This window comes from Eschrichtius robustus, chromosome 10 (genome assembly GCF_028021215.1).
Source record: "Eschrichtius robustus isolate mEscRob2 chromosome 10, mEscRob2.pri, whole genome shotgun sequence".
Taxonomy (NCBI): Eukaryota; Metazoa; Chordata; class Mammalia; order Artiodactyla; family Eschrichtiidae; genus Eschrichtius; species Eschrichtius robustus.
This window is the reverse complement of record NC_090833.1, coordinates 37209733-37236784: the sequence shown is the minus strand read 5'-3', so window position 1 is coordinate 37236784 and position 27052 is coordinate 37209733. Positions and strand designations below refer to the sequence as shown.

Below are 27052 nucleotides of genomic sequence, written 5' to 3'. Positions count from 1 at the left end.
TTTTCCCACAGAAACAATGTGGCAGATGGTAGATAGGTGTAATTGTGACTTAAGTTCTGGTTCCTAAAAGTTGGAGAAGATGAAGGATGTTTCCTTCCCCTTTTCATGAGCACCTTGGACAAAAATTTGAAATATAGGTAAAATAAGTCTTTACTGTACTCTGATCTCCTTTTTCTATTTTCAACATTCCCTTTCACATACACACACACAAACACATTTTTTGCATCCTTCTTTTCAGGTTTCCTAAACCCTGCACTGTGGCATCCCAACCCCAAAAGCACCCAATATAATTAAATTATCTCACTAATTTAATAAATATTTATTGAACAACTACTATGTGCCAAGCACTATATTAGCTGCCAGAGAAAGAAACATGAATAATAAGACAACCCTTCCTCTAGATAAACTTACAACATAGACATGGAAACAGATACTTAAGTAAATAATTAAGGTACAATATGAAGAATGATGTAATAGAAATGTATATGTGAATGCTATGGGAGCCTAGAAAAGGAATAGGTTGGTTCTGCCTGTAGAGGCTTAGGATTTACAGAAAAAAGTAATAACCAAACTGATATTTGAGAAAAGAGTAGAATTTACCAAGCAGAAAATAGGAAAAGAATATTACAAGCAGAAAGACCAGTATGTACAAAGGTTTGGAGGTTTTTAAAAGCTTGATCTGGTCGTAGAACAGTGAGTAGCCTAGACTAAGGTGTTGGATGGTAATTTAGGATTAGATTCAGGAGAGCCTTGAATGCCAGGCCAAGGAGTTTGAGTTTTATCTTAAAAGCAGCAGAGATCTTTCTTAGGAAAGAAATAATATCATTAAATGTCTGGGTTTAGAGAGATTGCTCTGGTGACTGGTATGGTGAAGGAAGGGAGAGGTCAAGACTCAACACATGAGGACTAATAAAGTCAATAATGTGGGCCTGAGCACCTCTTCCCTCACCTCAAACAAAAAATCCGTGTTGCTCAATGCAGTTGTCTCAGACAGGGATTACTAATGAAGCAGTCTAAACTACCACAAACTAAATATGAATGATGATAGGAAGGAAGCCACTTAAAAGTCTTCACTGTTTTAAAATGAAGATGCTTGTTAACCATAAAGAATCTATACGCATGTTATTTGGAACAGAAGTGGAATGTGACAAACACAATTGGGAAAACTCGGATAAAATGAAGAGGAGGCTATTCTAGGGAAAAGCTACCCCACAGGCAGGCTGGATCTGCCTAGAAATTTATCAGAGGGTCAGCTCCTGTAAGCTGTTTCTGAATCTCACAGATCTTTCCCTTCTGAAACAAAGAAGTGCTATTTCAAGTCTGAAGTTTCTCTCTCTTCCCCACCAATGAGTTTACATGACAGCAGCAATAACTCTCTAATTAAGCCTAGGCTATGTTTTATAAATTAGCTCTTAACTCTGGCAGGCCTTGCATTATTGCAGAATTTCAAAAATTTTCGAAGAAAGGCTGTAAAGGGAGTATGCCTCAGCAAAGTTAATCAGTGTGTCTGGTAATCAAGTAAAGCCTTGAGTGATAATGGTCAAAGTCAGAATTACAATGGGTTGGCTAGTACGAAGGGTCCTTCAAGACTGTAGGTTCCCAAGGAAGGTATTCTGATTTTCATTTCTACCACAGGACTGGTACAAAGGAAACCAGGATGATGAATTCGCTTGCCCTGCTTTGACCCAGGACCCTTCTTTTCTTGCTTTCTCCTTAGTGTTGAGATAATAAGATTGGGCAACAGTTTCTATATCAACTGGGATCGGAGGATGTTTTATGAACTAAAGAACACACCAGCACGGGCTTGTACCACCACCCTTAATGAGGAGCTCGGCCAGGTCAAATACGTGTTCTCCGACAAAACAGGGACCCTGACTCAGAACATCATGATTTTCAACAAGTGTTCTATTAATGGGAAATTCTATGGTATGCATATTTTTCTGCTTTCCCTGAGTCTTGGGGAAATATTACTTTGCAGATTGTTCTCAAGAATGATCTATCTCTAAATCTATATGCCTCTAAATTCACATTTACTTCTTATTCTCACAACCTGCTCTGTTCACTAAGCAAAGCTCACCTAGCCCATTCAGTTCTAACCAAAAGCATTTATTTAGCACCTTTTAGATGCAATCCATTGTGTTGGATGTTGAAAATATGAAGATGTATAAGAATTAATCTCCGTCCTCAAGTAATTCCCAATGTCTGGGGAATGTTAGTTACTCTCACATTAAATCAGATGGTGCAACCAGCATATTTCTGAAGCTGCTATTCTCCTGATTCCCCCTCAGACCAATAAACACTCTAGAAAGAAGCCATCAAAGGGTATTCAGAGTTTGATGTGTCTCCCATGCCCAGTTATTCATTTATTTCCTGCCTTATATGTGTGAACATTCATGCCCATTGCACTAACTAGCTAAGGAAAGCAATCACATCTAAAAAGATAGACCACATGGGGTGTTTCTTTGGGATTATGAAAAAGCTTTGAAACTAGGAAGATGTGATAGTTGCAAAATATTGTGAATGCACTAAATGCCCCTGCATTGTACACTTTAAAATGGTTACTTGTATGTTATATGAATTTCACCTAAATTAAAAAATTTTTAAGTTAAATTAAAAAAATAAAAAAATTAAAGTTAAAATTTTAAAAAAAGCTAGAGCACTCTAATATTTTCTATTACCCCTGCCAAACAAGTTTTCACATGTATAAACTCTGAAAGCTTATTTTTGGATGGTTGATTTGGGTGAGGATCTTAATTTTCTTACTCATTGTATGACCTGACCATACACTGGGTAAGGGTAAGGATAAGGTTGAAAAGGGTCATGGGTGTTTCTATGCTTGGTATCAGACTGTCTTCCACCCCCATTCTGTCTATGCTGTCTACTGGCCAAGAATCCTAAACATTCCAGCACTACTTTCACATATCCTCTAGGTAACTTTTCTGATTGAAAGGCTTCCTGAGGTACGAAGTCTCTCATAAATGACTAGCCTCCAGCCTCACCTCACTCACACTTAAGGAGAAGAATTGCACCCCAAGCAGCATTATTCTTACCATTGGCTTGAGGAAAGGAGCTCATAGGGCACTGAGAGCTAGGTGGCCTGAAGGGATTCGAGGGGCTTAACTGCAAGTCTAGGATGATAGAATCAGAAGAAATAAGCTTTTAAAAATCCTCCTTTAAATTACCATATGATGCAGTAATTCCATTCCAAGGTATATACCAAAAAAAAAGAAAAGAAAAGAAAAAGAAAACAGAGAATTCAATCAGCTAGATGTATGCCAGTGTTCATTGCGGCATTATTCACCATAGCCCAAAGGTAGAAACAACCCATGTGTCCATCAACAGATGAATGGGTAAACTAACTGTGGTATATCCATGTAATGGAATACTCAGACATAAAAAATAATGAAGTTCTGACACATGCTACAACATGGATGATTCTTGAAAACATTATGCTAAGTGAAATACGCCAGACACAATCAGAAATATTTTATCATTCTACTTATATGAATTATCTAGAATAGGCAAATTCATAGAGACAGAAAGCAGATTAGAGGTTACCAGGGGCTGGGAATAGGGAAGAGTAAGGAGTTTTTGTTTAGGATGCTGAAAAAGTTTAGGAAATATATAATGGTGATTGTTGTACAACATTGTGAATGATATTAATGCCACTGAATTGTTCACTAAAAATGGTTAAAATGCATACTGTATTCGTTTTTCTCTTTCTGACTTACTTCATTCTGTATGACAGACTCTATATATGGAATCTAAGGAAGAAAAAAAAAAAAAAAAAGTCATGAAGAACCTAGTGGCAAGACGGGAATAAAGACACAGACCTACTAGAGAATGGACTTGAGGATATGGGGAGGGGGAGGGGTGAGATGTGACAGGGTGAGAGAGTGGCATGGACATATATACACTACCAAATGTAAAATAGATAGCTAGTGGGAAGCAGCCGCATAGCACAGGGAGATCAGCTCTGTGCTTTGTGACCACCTAGAAGGGTGGGATAGGGAGGGTGGGAGGGAGGGAGATGCAAGAGGGAAGAGATATGGGGACATATGTATATGTATAACTGATTCACTTTGTTATAAAGCAGAAACTAACACACCATTGTAAAGCAATTATACTTCAATAAAGATGTTTAAAAAAAATGGTTAAAATGAAAAATTTTATGTTATACATATTTTACCACAATAAAAAAATGTAAACCCTTCTTTAAAACCCTTGCCAAGTGTGTATTCTGTTTACTTACCAACAGGTGTTGTCTATGACAAGAATGGACAGAGGGTAGAAGTCTCGGAGGTGAGTGATTACAGCGCCCTGTGAAATGCATGTGGGACCTGAGTGAGGCTGCGCCGCACAGCAGCATCTTTAACACAGATTGGGATTTCCTGAGCCCCTGAAATATTACAGCTGTTATTGGCCCCATAATATCAGAAAGTATTATATAAATGAACTCTGTTTATTTGAGGGTATTTGGGTGTGTGTTTTAAAATGAAAACAGCTTATTATAAGAAGGTGATTTTATATAAATAATATATAAATTTTTTAAAAATAAGGAATGTCTGAAGAAACCAGCAAAGGGATGAATCCTTGAGCTCATAAAAATGATCTAGGAGAGCAAATGAATAGTGGTTTAAGATACTTTTTTGGAAGACATTACATTACTTGAGAATAAATTCTAGTTCTACGTATGAATATTATTCGTTTTCTGAATAGTGCTATTAAAATTTCTTTTAAACACAAATAAATTAATTAATTAAAAATGAAAATAGCTTTATTGGCTTTTTCTATTTAAAAAATAATCTGTGCTCATGATAAAAAAAAAATTCAAACAATATAGAAATGTATGAAGAAGAAAATTAAAATCATTCAGTCCCACTTAGATAACCAGTGTAAAATCTGGGAATATTTATCCTTTCAGATGCTTTTCATATGTATATATACACACATATACACCTAGGTCTAGTAGGTAGGTAGGTAAGTAGGAAGGAAGGATGGATGGATGGATCATAGCATGCATGCTATTTTCAGCCTCCTTTTATTCACTTGACACTATATTGTGGCCCTCCTTCCGTGTCAGTATATTTAGGTCTACATCATCATTTTGAATGGCTGTCATAGCCAATTACATTGATGTATCTTAATTGATTTAGCCAATCCCCTATTTTTATTCTGTTGTCTTTTGCTATTATAAATAGCATTATGGTAAGCATCCAGGTATATACATTTTTGTCTCCTCTTCTGAAAATTATTTCCTTAGAATAAAGTCCTGGAAGTAAAATTAGTTGGTCAAAGGGTGGCTAGATTTTTAATGCACTTAATAGTGCCATATTGCTCTCTGCATAGACTGCATCAATTTATAATCCCACCAAAAATATATGAGAATTCCTCTTTTCCCATACTGTATCCTTGTCAGTACTGGGTATTAATATTTCAATCTTTAGAAATTTAATTGTGAAAATGATATCTCATTTAATTTACCTTTCTTTGTTTACTAATTAGATTGAATCATTTTATGTGCTTATTTTCCTTCCTCTTCCCAATCACTTTATTGCCCATTTATACTTTTTTTGTGAATTGCCTGTTCATATTCTTTGTCCTTTTTTTCTTATTTCAAGGGGCTCCTTATATAGTAAAAATACCAACTTTTCCTTCGTCTGGCACATATGTTACAATTATTTTTTTCCAGTTTTGTCTTTTGGCTTTTGTTTATAGTTTTTTGTTTAGAAGTTTTTAATTTATGTAATTAATTCTATCAGTCTTTATCCTTTATAGCTTCAGGATTTATGACATACTCAATAGTCCTAACCCACACAATTGTAAGAATATTTTCCTTTTCATTCTTCCTGTCTCTGGCTGGTTCAATTTTACTGTTTTTTCCAGTATTGGATCTCAACTTTTGTTTATGGGTTTGATTTTAAGCATCCCTTCATAGGGCTTCTTCCATTATATTCAGTATACTACTCACCCTATCCCTTTCCTACTAGAACCAATTCCAAACCTTTAGCCACTTGACTTACGTACTAAACAGGTAACTCCGCCTCCCAACTACTGCCTCACCCTTATCCATCCAGAGAGACTGGAGATGGGAAATAAAATCAGTATTTGCCTTAAATCCTCTTCCAGGGACTCTGCTAACGACCTTGGCAATATAAACAAAGTTATAGCTTCTAGGGAGTAAATTGTTACCCTGGAGTTACCTTTCTCTTCCTCTTCCTTTTGCTACTGATCGACCATAACACATTTTCCTCTGGATCCCTGGAATCTTTGTTCTCTTGTAAGCAAACACCCACAGCCTTATCTTTTCATTAAAATGCTTTCTTCTCTCTACCTTGATTGAAAGATGACTTTCCCGGAGGATATCCCTTTTCCTCCATCTCTCGTACTCCGCATACCAAAAGCCCAAAGGTATTGTCCTCATTATCCTGTGCCACTTTTCTTTTTTTTTTTTTTGGCTGCCTTGGGTCTTCATTGCTGCGCACAGGCTTTCTCTAGTTGTGGTGAGCGGGGGCTCCTCTTTGTTGCGGTGCACGGGCTTCTCATCGCGGTAGCTTCTCTTGTTGCGGAGCACAGGTTCTAGGAGCACAGGCTTCAGTAGTTGTGGCACATGGGCTCTAGAGTGCAGGGTCAGTAGTTGTGGCGCATGGGCTTAGTTGCTCTGCGGCATGTGGGATCTTCCCGGACCAGGGCTTGAACCCGTGTCCCCTGCCTTGGCAGGCAGATTCTTAACCACCATGCCACCAGGGAAGCCCCTCCTGTGCCACTTTTAAACTATTACTTTTTCTCCCTCATATAATCTTTCTTCCTGTGATGCTTATGACTTCTAGCTGTATTCCTCTTTCTTCTTGTCGTGGACATTTACAAATCTTCTGGCTTCTCCACTTCATTCACTGAGGACCTTGAAACCTTAGCTCATATTTTCCCTCTCTACCCAATCCCTGCTATCATCTTGGGTGGTATTGGCTTATTTATGGATGATCTAGCAACACAGATGCTTTCAGATGTCTAAAAGAATATATCTTTCAAATGACTTTTTGGACTCAAAAACATCTGTATCATCCATTTCTATGTTATCATGTCACCATCCAGAAGTGTACTACTCTGAAATTGTAAACTCCTTTGTCATGATCTCTGATCACAAACCTTATTTTTCCAGTTCTCTTGATACTTGATTCCTAGTATACCTGCTTTCTTATCACAGGAAGATTTACAAACTCTCTGTTCTCCTTTTTGTCTATCAATCCCTTGTGACTTTACTTCCTTTCCTATCTTGCCCCCCATCTGTACCCAAGATCATAAGCATCTTCAATACCTTACTAGTTCTCCCTTTTTTTTCCCTCTCTGATCGCCGAACAAATCTCAACCTTGAATTAACCAAGCCAGCTACCATTCTCTGTTTCTAATCTCAGAGTGCCAAGCACTTTTTGGGGATCACAAGCCATTACAAATTCAGAGACTCCAAACTCTTCTGGGCTTCCAGTGCCACTTGGATAATTTTTTAATCTATTTATGGTGAGCTTAATTCTTAATTTTCCATATTAGCTATTCCAAAATTCACCACTCTTGGGCCTTCTACCACATCCCACTTCCTTCTCCCCAGTGTGCAGTAGATGATATTGTTTTCTACTTTGCTGAGAAAAATCCAAACTATCAGCTAAGTACCCTTTTCTGTACAAATATCAGAACCCACCTTTACTTCCTTTCCTTCAGTCTCAAAAAAAGGTATAACTTTTTCTTTCAATACTAATCTCTTCATATATTCTGATTCCATGCCTTTCTACTTCTTCAGGAACCTCAGTCAATCCTGTATTCTGTGTTTCTTAATATCTGAAACTTATCCCATTATATGATTCTTTCCCCTCAGCTCAAATCTATCCTTTCTTTAAAAAAACAAACAAAAAAAAAACCATTTACTACATGCATACAATGGAATGTTATTCAGCAATAAAAAGAAATGAGCTATCAAGCCATGCATGCACATATACACAGAAAAGGGAAGAACTTTAAATGCATATTGCTAAGTGAAAGAAGCCAATATGAAAAGGCTAGGTACTGTATGATTCTAACTGTATGACATTCTGGAAAAGGTAGTGGTTGCCAGGGGTTTGGGGAGGGGTGGAGAGAAGGACGAAGCACAGGAGATTTTTAGGGCAGTGAAACTATTCTGTGTGATACTGTCATGGTGGATTCATTACATTATGCATTTGTCAAAAACCACAGAATTGTACAAAGCAGAGTGAACTCTAATGTAAACTATGGACTTCAGTTAATAATAATGTATCAATATTGGTTCATCAATTGTAACAGATGTACCATACTAATGTAAGGTGAAAATAGGGGGAAATGTGGAGTGGAAAGAAGAAAGGAAATATATAGGAACTCTCTTTACTTTCTGCTCAATTTTTTTTTATGAACGTAAGACTGCTCTAAAAAATGTAGTATTAATTTAAAATAAAATAAATGTGTTAAAGTAACCCTTAGCCCATTAACCAGAGGTAACGACTACTAATAAATGTTTACATCTTATTTTATTCATTTTTTAAAGCACTTAGAACTTTTTCTTCATCCTGCATTACCCTCTGACTCCATCAGTCAGTCCAAAATGTTGATTATCAACCATATGTCAGACTCTGAATAAATGTTAAAGGTTCAAGGAAAACAAAAGAAATTTGTTCCCTACCTTCAGAGTTGGCAGACTAGAGGAAAAGTGTATAAGGAAATAGACAATTACAGCAGTCTTTATAACTCCTCACCTTTCATTCATTCGTCATTCTACCCTATATAATTAGACTCTGTCCTATCATGTCCACTGAAACTAGCCAAGGTCACTAATGACTACCTTGTTGTTAAGTCGTTACCCAATTTCTCTGCAGATTTTAACACTTAAAACTCCACTTTTTCTTAAAGCTCTCTTGTCCCTTGGCTTCTGTTAAGTAACTCTCTTCTTGTTTTTTCTTCCTGTATGATTGTTTTTTCTCATCTTCTTGGCCATAGGTGCTGATGTTCCCCCAGAGCTCTATTATTGTACCTCTTTTCCATCTTTATAGTCTCGTGTTTTTACTGACTTTAACTACTGCCTACTTACTAATGACCTCCAAATCCATATATCCAAGAACCTTTTTAGCTCCCTCCCCATCCATGACCGAAGCTAAAGATATCCTATAAAAACTATCTATAGCTATGTCACAGGATCTCAAAGAGTTTCCTCAATTGCCTCCTCTACCCTCCATTCTGAATTCGTTTCTTCTCATCTGATACTCCCAGTTTCCATCCTTTTGTCTAGTACCTGGATTTGCCATTCAGTCTTATTCAACTGGGTGTTTAACTTTCAACTGCAGAGTAATTCATGAATACTGCCCCTCAGATCATGCTGTACTGCAACTCCAAGCCAGCACTGCCTCAGTCCTGTACCCAGCCAGGTCCAGTGTTCTCAAACATTACTTGTCTGGAAGGGGAGATTAGAAACTAGCTCAGATCTCTTACCTGAGCTTCAAAACTATATATGCCTGCTTTCATTATTACCTTTATGTCCTTCAGGTATCGCCAGGTCAGTCTGTCAAAAATCTCCTCCTGCTGGGTATCCGATCTCAGTGAATGGTCTTACCATCTATCCCAATTAGGATACATAAAATAATTCTTAACTGTTTCTCTCTTTCACTTGTCATATCCATGTCATACAATTCTATATTTTCAAATCATACCCTTAATTTAATATTTATTGTCACTACTTTATCATTTCTCTTGTGAATTACTGAATGGCTTTCTAACTGGTCTCCTTGCTTTTCATCTTGCTACTTCCAATATATTCTCCATGCTGCTACCAGAGGACTATATGATCATATGACTTTCAGCAGAAAATTGTTATGGTTCCCTATTGCATACAAGATGGTAATGCAGGATCTGCTTCATATCTACCTCTCCAACTTCTCTCACATCACTCACCAGCTTCTAAGTTTCAAAGAATGTACCAGTACAAGAGCCCAGTTATAGAAAAGCCTCAGAGGATGCTATATAATGAGTTATCTTAAATTACTAAACCCACAAACTTCCCAGAGCTCACAAGTCTGTGGTTGGCCAGGTCTAGGACTTGGCTCTGGACCTGACCATACTTCCTCACTATCATGACAAAACTCCCTCTAGATGGGTTATAGAAAAGAGCCAGTATAGCCCACTACAAACTTCCGTTTCCCCAACATAGCACCAAGCAGCGCAATTGTGTCTGTACTTGACACATTGGGCCCAGCCCAGGTAGCACCACAACTACAATGAACTGGTGAAATATCCTTGAGAGTTCTGATATGGGCTGGAGAAATCTGTTAATAACACCGCACTCCAGGGTGGGCATAAGAGAGTCTCAGGACCAAATTGAGCCAGAAAAGAATGTTTACCCCAGGTGCCTACCAGCAGCCTACCTGACATGAAGAACGTTAGTCAACATCTAAAGGAGCCAAGCTCATAGCCAGGAAAATGGTAGTGAATATTAGGTCCACAGATTGAGGCAGGGTCAATAACCTTGAGGACTAGAGGCAGGAAGGAATCAGGTATGCTGAATCAGGTATGCAAAATGGTATAAAATTAAGTCTGTGAACAAGAAGTCTGTACTGAAGCTTCCTTGTCATACAGCCTTGCCTCTGTCTTGCAATATTCCTCTCTAGCCCCCTTGTGGGGTAAAATAGGATTAGTGCAACACAGTGATGTCATTGTACCTAGCTCCCTTCCCAGTTCCCAAAATCAGGCAGAGGACAGCCAGAGACAAGACTTTTTCCAGAAACCATTTACTAATAGGGAACAGTTACTCTCTCATGTCCTCAGGTTTGATTTATCATGGATTTGGGACTTGGAAGAATAGAGCCTGAAGATGGCCACTAATCATTCAGGATAGCTAGAGTAGAAAGAGGGCAAGAAGGGTCTGCCAAGCAGTGCTAGCTAGTGTCTCCTGTGTGATGGATCTTCTTCAGGTGAATGGATGGTCCAGGTCAGAGCTACAGAGGCCTTAGAAACCAGCACAGGGTCTCTTTCACTTATCTTGCTTTTCTTTTCCCATCCTCCTAAGAGTTCTCATCACATTCCAGAAATTGCCCCCAGGTCAACCTTCTGTAAAGTGTCAAGCTGCTGCTTGTTCTGGCTTATGTGTTCCAGAAAACAGAAAAGGTCGACTTCTCCTACAACAAACTGGCTGATCCTAAGTTTTCATTTTATGACAAGACTTTGGTGGAAGCAGTGAAAAGGGGAGATCGCTGGGTACACTTGTTTTTCCTGTCACTCTCATTGTGTCATACCGTAATACCAGAAGAGAAAGTAGAAGGTGAGAAGGGGCTTGAGGCCTCATGGACTGAGAATATGTCATAGGGTCTAGGCTGATTGGAGGGGGGATGGTTTGATATCATTTGTAATGGCTTAATCTAAAGAACTTTCTAATAGGAAGAGTTGTCCAGCAATGCAATGGATAGTCAAGATAAGTAGTGGGCTCCTAGTCACTGAATATATTCAAGTAGAAAACAACCTCTTGGTCTTAAAGAAGATTCATTCATTGGATAGGGGTCAAACTTGGTGCTATCTAGCGAGCTTCGGATCTTGAGACTCTGTAATATTCTGTCACAGAGTTTATCTGATTTATTGCCAAGATCAACCCCACTACCTCTGATAAGACTTCCTGAAGGATGAGTCATCCTCTTGTTGCTTCACAATTTAAAGGTATCCCCATATACCCTAATTTCTTTAGTAACCAAATATGACTATGTCATCCATGAATTTATCAAAATCTTTTTGAGAAATTACTGATTTTAAATTAAGAAGACTTTTTTTCCTTAACAAACAAGAATTTAGGCAGCCAAGTAAATCACATTCTTTAAAGTCAATGTAGTCTTAATATAATACCACCATGAGTAACACCTTATATTTGTACATCACTTTATAATTTTACAAGTTGCTTTCATTTATATTACCTTCCAGTCTTCACAACAGCCCTCTGCAGAACAAGAAAAATGATCCTAGTTTTATAGCAAAGGAAACTGAAGCTAAAAGAAATTCAGTGCTGTACAGCAGAAACTAACGCAACATTGTAAAGCAACTATACCCCAATTTAAAAAAAGAAAGAAATTGTGATGACTAAAATCCTATAGCTAAGAAAGGTATAAATGGGATAAGAACCCAAATCTCATGTCTTCTGGCCCCATGAGCTCCCACCCTTCCACAAGCCTCTCCGGGTCTGACGTTCCAACAAGTTGGTATTACTTGAAGCATATTTGGACGTGTCTATGTTTACTGCCTTGAGTGACAAGGTAGGAAACACACAAGAAAGTAATCTTATTATCCCATAGACACATCTTATGTCTGACTTAAAATTATACTCCCCCACCTACCTTATTCACAAGTATAAGACTCTGATGATGTATAACTGTTTTTAAAAATCAAATTAACCTTCAAAAGAGAAATAATCTAAAATATATCTCAGGTTATGGGGATTATTCTAAAAGAGGAGTTACAGAAATGTCTTGAGTAATATCAGATTGAAAGATTGATTCAACAGAGTAAGTCATTTACCTTCCCAGGGTGAGAGTTTCAAAGGTGACAATACTCATTCATATATATATATATATTTTTAATTGTTTACTAAACTATCAATCTTATTACCTTATAGCAGTGTTCATCAAAGTGCGGCCAGTCTTATGCAGGAGCACTTTATGGAGGACCATATGCATGAGACTCACTCAGGAGATTTGTTAAAATTCAATTTCCTGGGCCATCCTCCCAGATTTTGTGATTCTGGATTCAGTAAGTTTGGATGGGGCCCAGGAACCTTCATTTTTAACAATCTCCTGAGCCATCTTTACCCGCTAAAGTTGGAAAGCAACTGGCTATGTTTTGTTTGTTTGTACACATGTTCCATGTACTTCTGTAATACTAACTCAGGTCTGTGAAATTAGTTGAGAATATTGGAAAGAATGAAAAAACTGACCTGTTCTATGCCACCTGGCCTTTTAGGGCCAGGCTTGTGAGGAAATTTTGAAGAAAGATGTCCCCTCCTGGGCTCCATCTTTATGTAAGCCACTTGGAAGACAATCTCACTTCTGGGTGGACTTCATCTGCGCATCTCTATGGGCTCTGGCTGCTCTCTTCTCTCCTGCCAGGTGAGCTGACTTACCAGGCTCAGTCCCCAGATGAAGGTGCCCTGGTCACTGCTGCCAGGAACTTTGGTTTTGTGTTCCGTTCCCGCACGTCTGAGACAGTCATGGTAGTCGAAATGGGGGAGACCAGAATCTACCAACTACTGGCTATTTTGGACTTCAACAATGTACGCAAGAGGATGTCTGTTATTGGTGGGTGCCCCTCCTAGTCAGTCCTCTCCCCTCATTTGTCTTTCATATACATTCACACATTGACTTTCTCCTCTATCTACACACAAATGTTTTCTCCTGCCCACATGCCATTTCACAGGCACTCTGCCTCAAATACAAATACATAGCCATTCCCACTTTCTCTCTCATAATCCTTTATATTTTCTAATATACACATATGTGAGCTTACTGCCATGTGCTAGGGCCCTTATTTAGTGATCCTGGGTAGTGGCTTGTCAGAACCCTCAAAGCCAAGATAAGAACAGAGAATAAACCCATAAAGCCTGAACTTGGAATAAGAACTGGGGGCAGACAATATTGAGGAAATTAATACGATCTTGCTCTCAATTAGTTTGGGCCTCAGGCTGAAGAGGAAGAAGGTCATTTTTCATCCTTGTTCCTTATTAGGTGTGGGCCTTGGTCTGGAACTTGGACTTGAGAAGCTAAATGTGATTCTGTATCAGAGTCTTCCATAGGTGATACTGAACCCATGGAAAAACTGGTTCCAAAAGGTCCTCTCTCATTCTCACCAGCCCTCACCACATCACTCATCCTGTGTGACCACTCATTGAGTGCTTAGCCCCCAAAGGTGTCAGAAACAAATGTCATGGGAACAGCCTCCTGCCATCTCTCAGTGTCCCAGACAAGTTCTCATAACAGTGGACCTATATGGTTACTTTGCTTAATTTGCTTATCCTTAGTGAGGACACCTGAAGATCGCGTAATGTTATTCTGCAAGGGTGCAGACACGATCCTCTGTCAGCTGCTTCATCCATCCTGTAGATCCCTCAGAGACGTGACCATGGAACATTTAGATGTAAGTGTTTAGGTTGCAGGGGAGGGAAGCTGTGGATGGCTCTGTGTATCTGGATGTGTGTCCATATATATGTCCCCATGTCAGTGTGTTTCAGTATGGGGTAGATTGGTGTCTGTGTCTCTTTAATTGATAGAAGAATAAAAACTACCCCATTCTGTGGGATTCTCACTGACCACATTGCCAACTTCTGTGTGAAGGAGTTGGGTGGCCCAGGATCCCAGGGGCATGATGAGGATTGTGTTGTGGGAGCACTTACCACAGTCAGAACAGTTCATTCTATGATTCCTGGCTCAGGAGGTCCTGTGGTCACATCTAGAATTTGCTTCAGAGTAGGGCCTGCTGGACTTCCCTGGTGGTGCAGTGGTTAAGAATCCGCCTGCCAATGCAGGGAACACGGGTTCAAGCCCTGGTCCGGGAGGATCCCACATGCCATGGAGCAACTAAGCCCGTGCGCCACAACTACTGAGCCTGCGCTCTAGATCCCGTGAGCCACAACTACTGAGCCCTCATGCCACAACTCCTGAAGTCCTCACGCCTAGAGCCTGTGCTCCGCAACAAGAGAAGCCACCACAATGAGAAGCCCGTGCACCACAACGAAGAGTAGCCCCCGCTCGCCGCAACTAGAGAAAGCCCGCGTGCAGCAATGAAGACCCAACTCAGTCAAAAATTAATTAATTAATTAAAAGAATAGGGCCTGCTGGTATGGGAGGCCCCACCCCACCAGCCATGATGGGAAAAGACTGCTTTTAGGGTATGGAGCAGAAGGCACCAGGCCTGGGCTGTGTAGAGGACTGTTTGACACCATCCTCTGTTATTTACAGGATTAGAATCCCCATGAGTACCTACCTACCCCACCCCACTTCCACCCTTTAGGACTTGAGATATATCAGAAAGAGAGATTGGCTTCAGTCTGCTGACATTAGAAGGGAAAACCAGATTCATGCTTGCTGGGGTTTCTACCCTTAAACCTGGATATATAAAGGGTTGGGGGAATAGGACAGGGGATGTGATGGGGAAGGGGCAGATCAGAAAAATATTTTAAAGAATAAATAGGTTGGAGGAAGTGCTATTTTACTAGGCCATTTTGGCTTGGCCTCACGTTAACTCATAGAAGTCAGAGAGCAAATGGCCAAAAGGCACATGAAAAGATGTTCAGTGTCAGCCATCAGGGAAAAGCAAATCAAAAATCACAAGATACTACTTCACACCACTAGGGTAGTTAAAATCGAAAAGATGACCAGACAATAATGAGCACTGCCAAGGATATAGAGAAATTGTAACCTTCGTACATTGCTGACAGGAATGTAAAATGATGCAGCCATTTTGTAAAACAGTCTGGCATTTCCTGAAAAAGTTAAGCATAGAGTTGTCATATGACCCAGCAATTCCACTCCTAGGTATATTCCCAAGAGAAATGAACATTTATATTCACACAAAAAAGTGTACACTAATATTTATAGCAGCATTATTCATAATAGCAAAAAAGTAGAAACAACCCAGATCCCCATCAATGGATGAATGGATAAATAAAATGTGATAAATCTGTACAGTGAATGTTATTCAGTCACAAAAGGGAATGACATACTTATAAATGCTACAATGTGAATAAACCTTGAAAACATTATGCTAAGAGAAAAAAGCCAGTCACAAAAGGCCAATATTTTACGATTTCATTTATATGAAATGTCCAGAATAGGCAAATCTGCAGAACAGAAAGTAGATTAGTGGTTACCAGGGGCTAGAAGAAAAGGGAATGGAAATGACTGCTGACGGGTACGGGGTTTCTTTTGGAGGTGATGAAAATGTTTGGGAATAAGATAATAGTGATGGTTGCACAACTTTATGAATATATATATATTTAAAAACCACTTAATTGTATACTTTAAAAGGTGGATTTTATGGTACATACATTGTATCTCAAGTTTTTGAAAAAGTCATTGAAGCGTCCCACATAGGACAACTCTTATGTCTTATACTGGTTTCCTGAGGCCACAGTTTTGTTTTTTTGGTGTGTGTGTGTGTGTGTGTGTGTGTGTGTGTGTTTTATGGGCTACTCTGAAAACTTGTCTTTTAACCTTCCAGAACTCATGAATTAGGATATCTTCTCAATGAGCATTTCCACAGACTGGCTTCAAAGAGGGGTCATAAAACTACTTCAGATCTTTTGACCTGCTTCCAACCTTAACAGATACCCATAGTGGAGCCTAAAACACTACAATCTATTAACCACTGAGGATACACCTATAAGAGTCAAGTTCCAGAAACCCACTCACACAGAAGCACAGCTCCAAGCCCTCTAAGACAGGAATCCAGCAAACAGGTCACACAAAAACAAGCAGCAGTCATAATTTGGCCCCAGGGCCCCAGTTTGCCCACCACAAGAGAAAAAAATAAACATACAAGTAAGGGATAAGTAAAAAATAATGTTAACACAGGCTGCTAAAATATTTGTTGAATGGATTAAGAATCTGTCAGTGTATTGTTAAGCTTGCCAAGTCCTCTTATCAGTATCATGCAAAATCAGTTTCTGCCATATCTCTTCCTTCTTTTTTTTAAAATGGCTGATGTATATTTTAAATTGCTGAATATATATAGATAGATAGATATATTTATTTATTGAGGTAAAATTGGTATATGACATTATATAAGTTTCATGGGTACACCATTATAATTTGATATTTGTATATACTTCAAAGTGATCACCACTTTGTCTAGTTATCACCCATCACCATACAATTGACCCCCTTCACCTATTTCACCCACCCCCCAACCCCTTTCCCCTCTAGTAACCACCAATCTGTTCTCTGTATCTATGAGTTTGTGTTTTGTTTGTTCATTTGTTTGTTTTTTAGATTCCACATATAAGTGAAATCATACGGTGTTTGGTCTTTCTTTATCTGATTTATTTCACATAGCATAATACCCTCAAGGTCCATCCATCTCGTCACAAATGGCAAGATTTCTACTTTTTGTGGCTGTGTAGTATTCCATTCATCAATGGACATTTAGGTTGTTTCCATATCTTGGCTGTTGTAAATAATGCTGCAGCGAACACAGGGGTGCATGTATCTTTCTGAATTAGTGATTTCATATTATTTGGATAAATACCCAGAAGTGGAATAGCTGGATCTGGATCATATGGTGATTCTATTTTTAATTATCAAAAAGACAAATAACAAGGGTTGGAGAGGATGTGGAGAAAAGGGAACCCTCATACACTGTTGTTGGGAATATAAACTGGTACAACCACTATGGAAAACAGTATGGAGATATTTCCTTTTTAAGAAGTCTCTTGAGATCTTCTCTCAGCCTTCTTTTTTATAGCTTCACCTGCCAACAGTACAGAGGTTTAAGAGATAGCATTCTCTACAGATACTGCCTTGTATTACTTTTACCTGACAGGTAACATGAAGTACTCAGGAGTTACACAGAAAACTAAGAACAAAATATCAAGATGATAAATTCTGTTTCTCTTTGCTCTTATAATGCCAAAGTGAATTATTTTGAAGCTCACTATTAAGTTATTATGGGGACTTCCCTGGCAGTCCAGTGGTTAAGACTTCACCTTCACTGCAGAGGGCACATGTTTGATCCCTGGCCGGGGAGCTAAGATCCCACGTGCCGCACGGTGCAGCAGAAAAAATAAAAAATAAAAAACAGTGATTATGTAGAATTGTTATTCATGTGCAATTCTCAACACACAAAATCTGCTTCTAACCCTCCTTCAGTTAAATATGAATTGTGCCCTAAGCTGCCCACACTCTCACCTAGCTCTCCTTATAACCAAGAGTATACTTCCGCAAGATAGTTAGCTATGCGTGGTTAGGATATATTGGTGGCCAAAGAGCAAAAGATGCTAACTCACCCAGAGAGCATTTCAGCAGTGGCCTCATTAACACTACTGGCTATGACTAATCAACTGAGCCAACCAGCTGTAGACAAATACACAAATTTGCTATTTGAGATGCCCATTGAATACTTGATGAAGGAAGGCAGGGAGAGATGAAAATAAATGAATGTAAGCCTGTAAAAAAACAGTAACACCCTTGATTATTTGCTATAAGAATTCCTTTTTACTTTATTACTCTCTTCTTTCTCATATTATAGACATCATTATCTTCTCTTTAGAGGGTGAATTATTATCCCAATTTTACAAGAAATAAATCTAGAAGGCGTCATTCTTTACAAGGGTCACACAGCAAATAACCTAACCGCAAGTGGAAGTTAGAATCTTCTGTCTCTCAGAAGTACTCTCAACCTTTATCCCCAGCTATGCTGGCACCATCCTTAGGACGTTTGACTGAGAAAACTCAACAGGTGCTTTCTGGTTAGGCTAGGTACTAGCCCTGTGATACTAACCAATAAACCCTATCTTGCAGGCAGATGGAGTCTGTCATTCCTTAACTCAGCCCTAACCCAGCCCAAGTCCACTCAGTGCATACACATGTCTTCCAGGATTTTGCCAGTGACGGCCTTCGCACCCTCATGGTGGCCTACCGAGAACTGGACAATGCATTCTTCCAGGACTGGAGCAGCAAGCACAGTGAAGCCTGTCTGTCTTTGGAGAATCGGGGAGATAAAATATCAATGGTCTATGAAGAGATCGAAAAAGACCTGATGGTTAGTGTGAGGAAGCCAGGGACAGATTGGAGGCAGGACTGGGGGCGGGGGAGCAGTCAGGAGACTGATCAAGGGCTCTGAGAATGGCTTCTAGCAAATCATAGGTTCAGGCTCTCTCTGGATACTGGATACTGGATACTGGAATCCAAGCTGATTCAGGATATCTTGGATCTTTGAAATCCATAAATAAGAAAAGAATGTACTTGTTGTAAATTTCATCTTTCTGGCAATGTTTCTTATCCCAAAGCTGTCCACAGAAGCTAAGAAATCTGGAAGAAATCAGGGTCTGAATAATGTACAACTTAGATGATCCAGAACTAATTGATGGAATAATCAAGACAATAATATTCACTCATTCATTCAACATATTTATTAAGTGCCTCCTATGTGCCAGGTACTGTTTTAAGCCCTGAGCATGTAGTAGTAGGCAAAACAGACAAAAAAGTAATATATATACAGTATGTTAGGTGATGACAGTTCTATGGAAGAAAATAAAGCCAGGAAGAAAGGTAGGGAGTATCAGCATATGTGTGTGTGTTGTAGAGGGTAGAGTATAATTGCTATTTTAAATAGGGTGCTTAGTCTTTACTATGAAGGAGACATCTGAGCAGAGACCTGAAGAAGGTGGCAAACCACGCAGATCTCTGGGGAATCAGCTTTCCAGAAAGAAGGAACAGCAAGAACAAGGACCCTGAAACAGGAGCAGACCTAATTTGTTAGTAGAACAGCAAGGCAGCTCATGTGGCTGGTACAGTGTAAGTGAGGAGGAGACAACAAAAGGACATGAAACAGAGAAGCAGTAAGGGGTCTTGACAGGCCCGTATAAAGACTTATAGTGAGACATGGAAAACAGTTGAAGAGTTCAACCAGGGAAGTGATGTGATAGCTTTTAAAATGATCAGTCTGGCTGCCATGTTGAGATGATTATTACTGTAGGGGAGCAAATGCAGACCCAGGGAGATCAATTAGAAAGTAGTTGCTGTTCCGGTTTGCAAGGCAGAAATAGAGACACAGACGTAGAGAACTAATGTATGGACACCAAGGGGGGAAAGGGGTGGGTGGAATGAACTGGGAGATTGAGATTGACCTATATACACTAATATGAATAAAATCGATAACTAATGAGAATCTGCTGTATAGGACAGGGAACTCCACTTCGCTGTACAGTAGAAACTAGCACAACATTGTAAAACAACTATACCCCAATAAAAAAAAAAAGAAAGAAAGAAAGAAAGTAGCTGTAATAGTACAGGTGAGAAATGATAATGGCTTGGACCAGATAGAAGTAGTGGAAGTGGTGAGAAATGGTCAAATTCTGTACACTTTTAAAAGTAGCACCAAAAAAAAAAAAAAAAAGTAGCACCAACAGAATTTGCTGATGGTTTAGATTATAGAATATGATAAAAGAAGTTAAGGATGACCCCAAAATTTTTGACCAGATTGATACAGGCTCTGCTATAAAAAGAGAAATTGCTGATACCAAATGGGAAAATTTAGAGATCCCAAAGGTCACAAATCTCCTTCCATAATCAGTTCTGTGGTTAGTATTTCTAGTCTGTCCTTTTAGAGGCCTAGCAGAAATCAGTCAGTAGTTTGTCTGGCTGTTAGTTTCTCAGACCCAGTGCTGTTGCCCATCCCTGTGGTCAGTCAGTACAATTAGGGTATCACTGAGAGACGGCACGATGTTGGACCAACATACTTTCAATGTAGTGTGGGAAAGGCCTTGAAAACCTTAGAGGCCCTCAGTAGGTACAAACAAATGAAGTTCACCCAAGCCCTTTTAGAGTTGAAAGAAAAACTGGAGTTGGATTTGGGGATCCCTTGTCTGGGACCCACTGCTTTTGGAGACCAAAGCCAGGAAACGTGCTATGAAGCAAGGGAGAAGTGAGAGTGTGTTGAGAAACAGAGGATTTAGAAGTGGCACAAAGCTTCATGTACGACTTGTGCGAGTCTTTTCCCTCTTTGGTTCCTTATTTTCTGTGTTTCTAAATTTGATTTCAGTGTGTGGTTGAAAAGCTGTCTGTTGAGGGGCAGAGTGTAGTGAGGTTTATACCATTGGGGTCCTCGTGCCAGGACAGAGCCAGCTTACTAAAGAGGATGCTGAGGTGCCAGTCGAGTTGTTGGGTACCACTAAATTCAGTGAGCCTCTTCCTTTGCCTCACTCACTGATATTTCTGTTCAAAGCTGTTAGGGGCCACAGCCATAGACGACAAGCTGCAGGATGGAGTACCTGAGACGATCATCACCCTGAACAAAGCCAAAATTAAAATCTGGGTTTTAACTGGAGATAAGCAAGGTAAAGGGGAGCTCCTTGCCTGACCAATCCTCTTCCCTGTCCACCTTAGCCATTTCTTCTTTTTCTTTTTCATTTCCTTTTTTTCTTAGCCATTTATTTGACAAATACCTTATAACCCAGGTCAAGTCCTTAGAGAACACCTTCACTCCCAGTCTTGCATATAATTTGCTAAGCATATATAGTACTTTATGCCAGATACTGTATTAGGCATGGAGAACACAGAGATGAATCAGTCAGACATGGCCTCTGTCATCCAGGAACTCACAAGCTAAAAACTTTTAGGGTTGTCTTTGACTATACCCTCTCTGTTGTCCCAAAGATTTACTCTCTTACCATGTTCCACTAACTCTTCTGAAAATCCTCTTAACTATGCCACCACCCTAGTTTAGCCTTTGTACCCTGTTGGCTGTACTTCTGCAAAAACTTCGGAACTGATCTGTTTCTTGACCTTATTAATTTCAATATAGCCTACATACAACCATCAGTTTAACCTTCCTAAAATACTGCTTTTGTGATGTTACTCCTCTGCTCAGGTACCTACAGCAACTTCACATGGTCAAGTCGGACTCCACTGTCTGGACTTCAAGACCTTGATAATCTGTTGCTACCTACACATCCTTATCTCCATCGTAATGTGACCATATCTTCATTATGTCCCAAACCAATTCCTATTCTATGCCCTCTGTTTGGATTGTTTCCCCATTTGAAATTCTTTTTCCCCCTAAACAAATCTTACTCATCCTTTAAGGCCTTGCTCTAAGAAACTTTCTATGACAATTGCAATCTCTCCTCTGAATTTTGATACTACTTGTAGCCAAGGTTCAGGACTTAATTTAAAAAAAATTGTTTTCCTTAGTATGACTTTATTCCAAATTCCAGATTTCTTGATGCAAAGGAAAGACTACAACCTAAACATATCTCAGTCCCCCATAAAATCTAGCATAGAAACAGGCACAGTGCTGATCAAGGAAATATACCCAGATTGCCGGGAGAAGTGAATACAGACAGGAATTGCTTTAAGAAATAAGGGAAGGCTTTGTAGAGAAAGCTAAGCTAGAATGATCCTAGTTATTGATAAATAACTTGCAAGTCTGTAGCAGGTAGACAGTTTCCTCTGGTTGTTTGAGTATAGTCTCCACTGGCTCACGAAAAACACGCTTTGACTGCATCCATGGCAAATATGGACATATGGGCCCTGCAGGCCACTGTTTAGTGCCTTTGTACCTGTACACTGTAAAGACCCTGTTCCAGCCAAAATGCGACCTGTGTTCCCCCTTGCCCTGCAGAGACTGCTGTGAACATTGCCTATGCCTGTAACATATTTGAGGATGAAATGGATGGGATGTTTATCGTGGAAGGCAAGGATGATGAGACAGTTCGGCGAGAACTCAGGTGCGACAGGAGGGCTGCCACAGCCTGTCCCTGGGACCAAGATTTCCCACCCACCACTTCACCCAGTGTGGCTCTTACGTTACCAGAAGGAACAGAGGAGAAATGGGGGAGGGAAAAACAAAAAACCTAAAATATTGGGGAGAATTTTGTGAAGAAGCATGAGGGCTCAAGGAGTTGGGGTGTGGAGGTGGAGAAGTGTTGTATGTAGATGGTCTGGGACCTAAGGCAGTGGCAGGTCTCAGAAGGCAGTTGAGTATCAGGCCCTGGGAGGTGCTCTGCAGAGGCTCTATATCCACCTTGCTCACTTTCACTTTGGGACACATTTTCCTTCCTAAGCTCTGGGGCTTCAGGTCAGACACTAACCATTACTCTTGGCTTTCAGGTCAGCAAGGGAAAAGATGAAACCTGAGTCTCTACTGGAATCAGACCCAGTAAACAGTTACCTCACCACAAATCCCCGAATGCCCTTCAAAATACCCGAGGAGATGCCCAATGGCAACTACGGCTTGATCATCAATGGCTACAGTCTGGTGGGCAACACAGACCTACAACTCTGTTCTCTTCTTCCAAGGAACTTTTTTCCTAGGTCCAACCCACTTCAGGGAAATTTCAAGATCCTTTTGCTATTCCATGAGTTACCCTATTCCCCCTTCCTTCAGGTGCCCTTGCCTGTCAGACACCTTTCCCCAGCCTTCTCTAGGCAGGAATAATGAGGAAAGAGAAGCCAAGCGTATAGTCCTTTCTTATCCAAATTCTTCACTACTGATGTGGCCCATCACCTAGGGGAAGGGGGGAAGTGAGCAGAACCAGGTCCTCCAAAAAATCACTTGGCCTTATAACCCAGTAAACTGATTTGACCCAGGGAGAAACGCTCACTGGTTTTCCACTGGAGGCTGGGTCAGGATGCCTAGAACTGGCTTGGGGGCTTGGCTGCCCTTGGGAGTGGAGCACCTGAGGAGTAGCTCTGCCTGACAGGGGAGTATGGAGGGGAAGGAGAGGGCCTAGGAAGGCTCTGTCCCAAGAGTCTTTTGGGGAAGCCTGGAATGTGGGTGTGTCCTGGTGCTGCAGGCCCATGCTCTAGAAGGGAACCTGGAGTTGGAACTGCTGCGAACGGCGTGCATGTGCAAGGGAGTGATCTGCTGCCGGATGACACCCCTTCAGAAGGCCCAGGTGGTAGAGCTGGTGAAGAGGTACAAGAAGGCGGTGACACTGGCCATCGGGGATGGGGCCAATGACGTCAGCATGATCAAAGGCATGTGAGGGGTTGGGGGGCTGTAGTGCCTAGCCACGGGCTTGCTCTTCCCTCCTTCCATGGGCAAAACTGATCTGGGTGGCACTGTGTTGCTGGCTCACTCTCCTGCATATCATATGTATTGTACATTTATACTGTTTTGCAGCTTCATTCATGTTCCTCTACACCTCAGTTCCCACTTGTTTACACATCATTACATCAGCCCACATCCACAGTCATGCACACACATTCAGATTCATGTATGTAACTCTCACACACACTCAGATACCCATGGCTCCAATAAGAACACGTGTGCATATTCATAGAACAACAGGCTGTGCAACTACAACACCATCTTTCTGAGATGGCATCGAAGCCCACAGAAAGGACCCCCGGGCAGGAGTCGTGGTCTGTTCCTTTTTTGAAGGCTGTAGGGCTGAGCAATGTTAGACAGACTACAGGGCTGCCCAACCAGGGAATTAGCTGTGCGGCCTGATGCAGGGATCTTTTCCTCCCTGAGGCAATATTCCCAAGAGCTTGCCCTGACTCCCCTGGCTGGAGAAGAATAGCAAACTTATTGCTGCTTCGGACCAACAGAAGCAAATGGCTGAAACTGGTGCTAATTTCAGCTGAACGTTGTTAGCCTCCAGCAACTTGTGGTTCTGTGAGATATGGATAACATCTAGGGGTCCTCTAGTCCAACCTCTCTCCCCATACTGGAAACACTAGCAGATATTCCAGCCTCGGCTTCAATACTAGGAAGTGTTCTTGCTCTCTTCCCCACTTTCTAGAACTTCATTGGCTTTTAGAGCCTTAGAGGTTTCAATTATTCTGTTAAGCAATGTAATAGGTATATACCAGAAGATCAAAGAACTTGGCCTATATTACAACAGACTGATTAAAACTTTTAGAAGCTTAAGTCTTACCTTCCATCAAGCATAATCCTTGCTTTATCCAGAAAAAGTCACCTTAAGCTTCCTGAAGAACTCGTTTCTTACTAACAAAGTATGTACATCACATATTCCTCCCAACAGTTGGATTTTAGCTCCTTAGATAAACTTAGGTAACTAAAAACTGTGTTAGGTTGACATTCATCCTGCATCTTTAATTGATTTAAGTGGCTTCGAGAGATAACAAGAAATTTTTACCTCAGCATCTGGGCAGTAGGGAAGAGCCCAGATGGCTCTAGTAGGTGCAAAACCATCAAGGACAGTTTTCTAGTACTAGCTGTACGTGGCGTTCTTGAGTGGCAGCATCCAAAACAAAGTGCGGATGAAGGAGTTGTTGTCTGACTTGTGGGGGAGGGGCAATCCACTAAGGAGAAAAGACTCCATAAGTAAGTGCCACCTTGAGCTGGGCCTACCAGTGTTTTTCAAATGTAAAATAAGGGGCTTATGCAACATGATCTCCTTTTACAGCCTTCCTTTTACACTTCCCAGGCTGGGAACCCAGAAGACAAGCTCTGTGACTGAGAAGTTTCTGGGGTTTCTTTGCAGCTGCCCACATTGGAGTCGGCATCAGTGGCCAGGAGGGAATGCAGGCCATGCTCAACAGCGACTACGCCTTCTCCCAGTTCCGCTATCTTCAGCGTCTACTCTTGGTCCATGGCCGCTGGTCCTATAATCGCATGTGCAAGTTTCTCAGCTACTTCTTTTACAAAAACTTTGCCTTCACTCTGGTGCACTTCTGGTATGCCTTCTACAGCGGGTTCTCTGCACAGGTAGGAGGTCAAGTGGCATTCCCCACTCTCGTCAACTGGGTCTTCTCTGATCACCCCCCACTTCAGCCAGTTCAGACCCCTTTTCTCCTCTAGAGACCTGTGTATGACATGCTGCCATCTATCCATTAAACTTCTCACCCATGATGATCCCATCTCCTAACCCTACACTTAACCTTAGATTTCTCAACACTAACTTTTCTGTCCTGGCTCTGACTTGGCCTTGACTCCTACCGACAGAACTCTCCCATGAGATATTTTCATTTTTTCCATGACATAGAGACCTAGAATTTCCAAACATATGTAATGGGGGTGGGGGTGAGATTCCTGGGTCTGGGAGGGGTTTTTTTAGGATCCAGAGTAATCTTTATGGAACAGGCTAAGTCTCAAGGGGCCTTTGGGTCTTGCCAGACAGGCTGGTTCTGGCATTTACCTGTAGCCATACTTGGAAACACAGCTTCCCTTTACTTCTCCTTCCTCACCCAAACATACCACGCTGCCAAACACACCCTATTTTTGCTCTAATGAATATGAAGTCTCCCCCACAGAAGTGGGGAGAGGTGACACTTGGATGTTGATGTTCTTCGAGAAGTCCCTTTTCCTATGAGAAGTTTTTCAGGAGTCTCTCAAGGATTCCCAAAGAGAAACAACCTCAGGAATGATTATCTTGGGAGATCCCTACTACCTTTGTCACCTTGGGCTCCAGGGGAAACAGACCAGTCAGCAGACAATAGTAGGCTTGTCTACCCCTAGTGTCTAACAAAGCCAGTATGGTTTGTGGGAGGTGTATGTGTATATATGTGTTAGTTACTGCTGACCTCTTGTGGTTAGTAAAGAAAGGAGCCCTCTCTAGGCCCAGAATGAAGCACCCAGCTGGGGAAGGGTCATTGGGTCTATTCTGCTTGCCAGTGTTAGAAAATGTCCAGGGTTATAGAAACTACTGAATGCCATAAAGCAGATAAAGAACCCAGAGGCTTACATGCCTGGGAGTGCAGCGGTACACCTAGTATTCCCTAGCAGCCACTCTGGGTCCTTTCTGTATAGGGAGGAGCAGTACAGGTCATGGTGAGGTTGGTCTAAATCAGCCTTGTCAGGTTGGCCACAAACAAGTTTGATGTGAGCTTATGCCAGCCTGGGACCCAGGGACCAAACAGAGTCTGGGGTCAGCCTTCTCAGTCAGATTTCGGAAATCCAAATCCTGCTCTAGGTTAGTATGGTGATGGGTAGGTGTAGGGCAGAAGGGCTTCTCTTGGACCTGGGAGGTGGAGCTGAGACTTTGGAGAAGAGACGAATCTAAGAAATCTCCTTGGTATTCTTCCAGACAGTTTATGATACCTGGTTTATCACTTTCTACAACCTGGTCTACACCTCCCTCCCTGTCCTGGGCTTGAGTCTGTTTGACCAGGTAAGACCAACAGCAAGCCTCTTAGGGCTGAAGCCCCTGGGCCCTTGAAGAGTATTCCCAGGAGTGAGGAGGACAGCAATAGCCAAGCTCTACAAAGTCAAATATAAATGGAATAATTTATAGAGCAAGGGAGGGAGCTGATCACCTAGAGAGGTATCATTGGATAAAGTAAAGAATCCTCTGCCACAGAGAATAATCATCAGTTGTAGAAATCCAAGTTTTCCTGTGTGAATT

The 27052-nt window shown here is 40.9% G+C and overlaps 1 protein-coding gene and 1 long non-coding RNA gene across 2 annotated transcripts in view; one reads left to right on the top strand and one right to left on the bottom strand.

Moving 5' to 3' along the window:
- LOC137770002 (uncharacterized) overlaps positions 1-27052 on the bottom strand; it is a 42143-nt gene that overhangs the window by 4997 nt on the left and 10094 nt on the right. The window lies entirely within an intron of this gene.
- The window catches only part of LOC137770001 (phospholipid-transporting ATPase FetA-like), a 74496-nt gene that overhangs the window by 44459 nt on the left and 2985 nt on the right, over positions 1-27052 (top strand). Inside the window, exons 13-24 of the mRNA XM_068552301.1 lie at positions 1718-1926; positions 4259-4302; positions 11143-11308; positions 13134-13322; positions 14042-14157; positions 18613-18777; positions 20962-21073; positions 22360-22465; positions 22848-22995; positions 23534-23717; positions 25193-25416; positions 26735-26818. Of these exons, the coding sequence (XP_068408402.1) occupies positions 1718-1926; positions 4259-4302; positions 11143-11308; positions 13134-13322; positions 14042-14157; positions 18613-18777; positions 20962-21073; positions 22360-22465; positions 22848-22995; positions 23534-23717; positions 25193-25416; positions 26735-26818 (1747 nt within the window). The remainder of the gene's footprint in view (positions 1-1717; positions 1927-4258; positions 4303-11142; positions 11309-13133; positions 13323-14041; positions 14158-18612; positions 18778-20961; positions 21074-22359; positions 22466-22847; positions 22996-23533; positions 23718-25192; positions 25417-26734; positions 26819-27052) is intronic.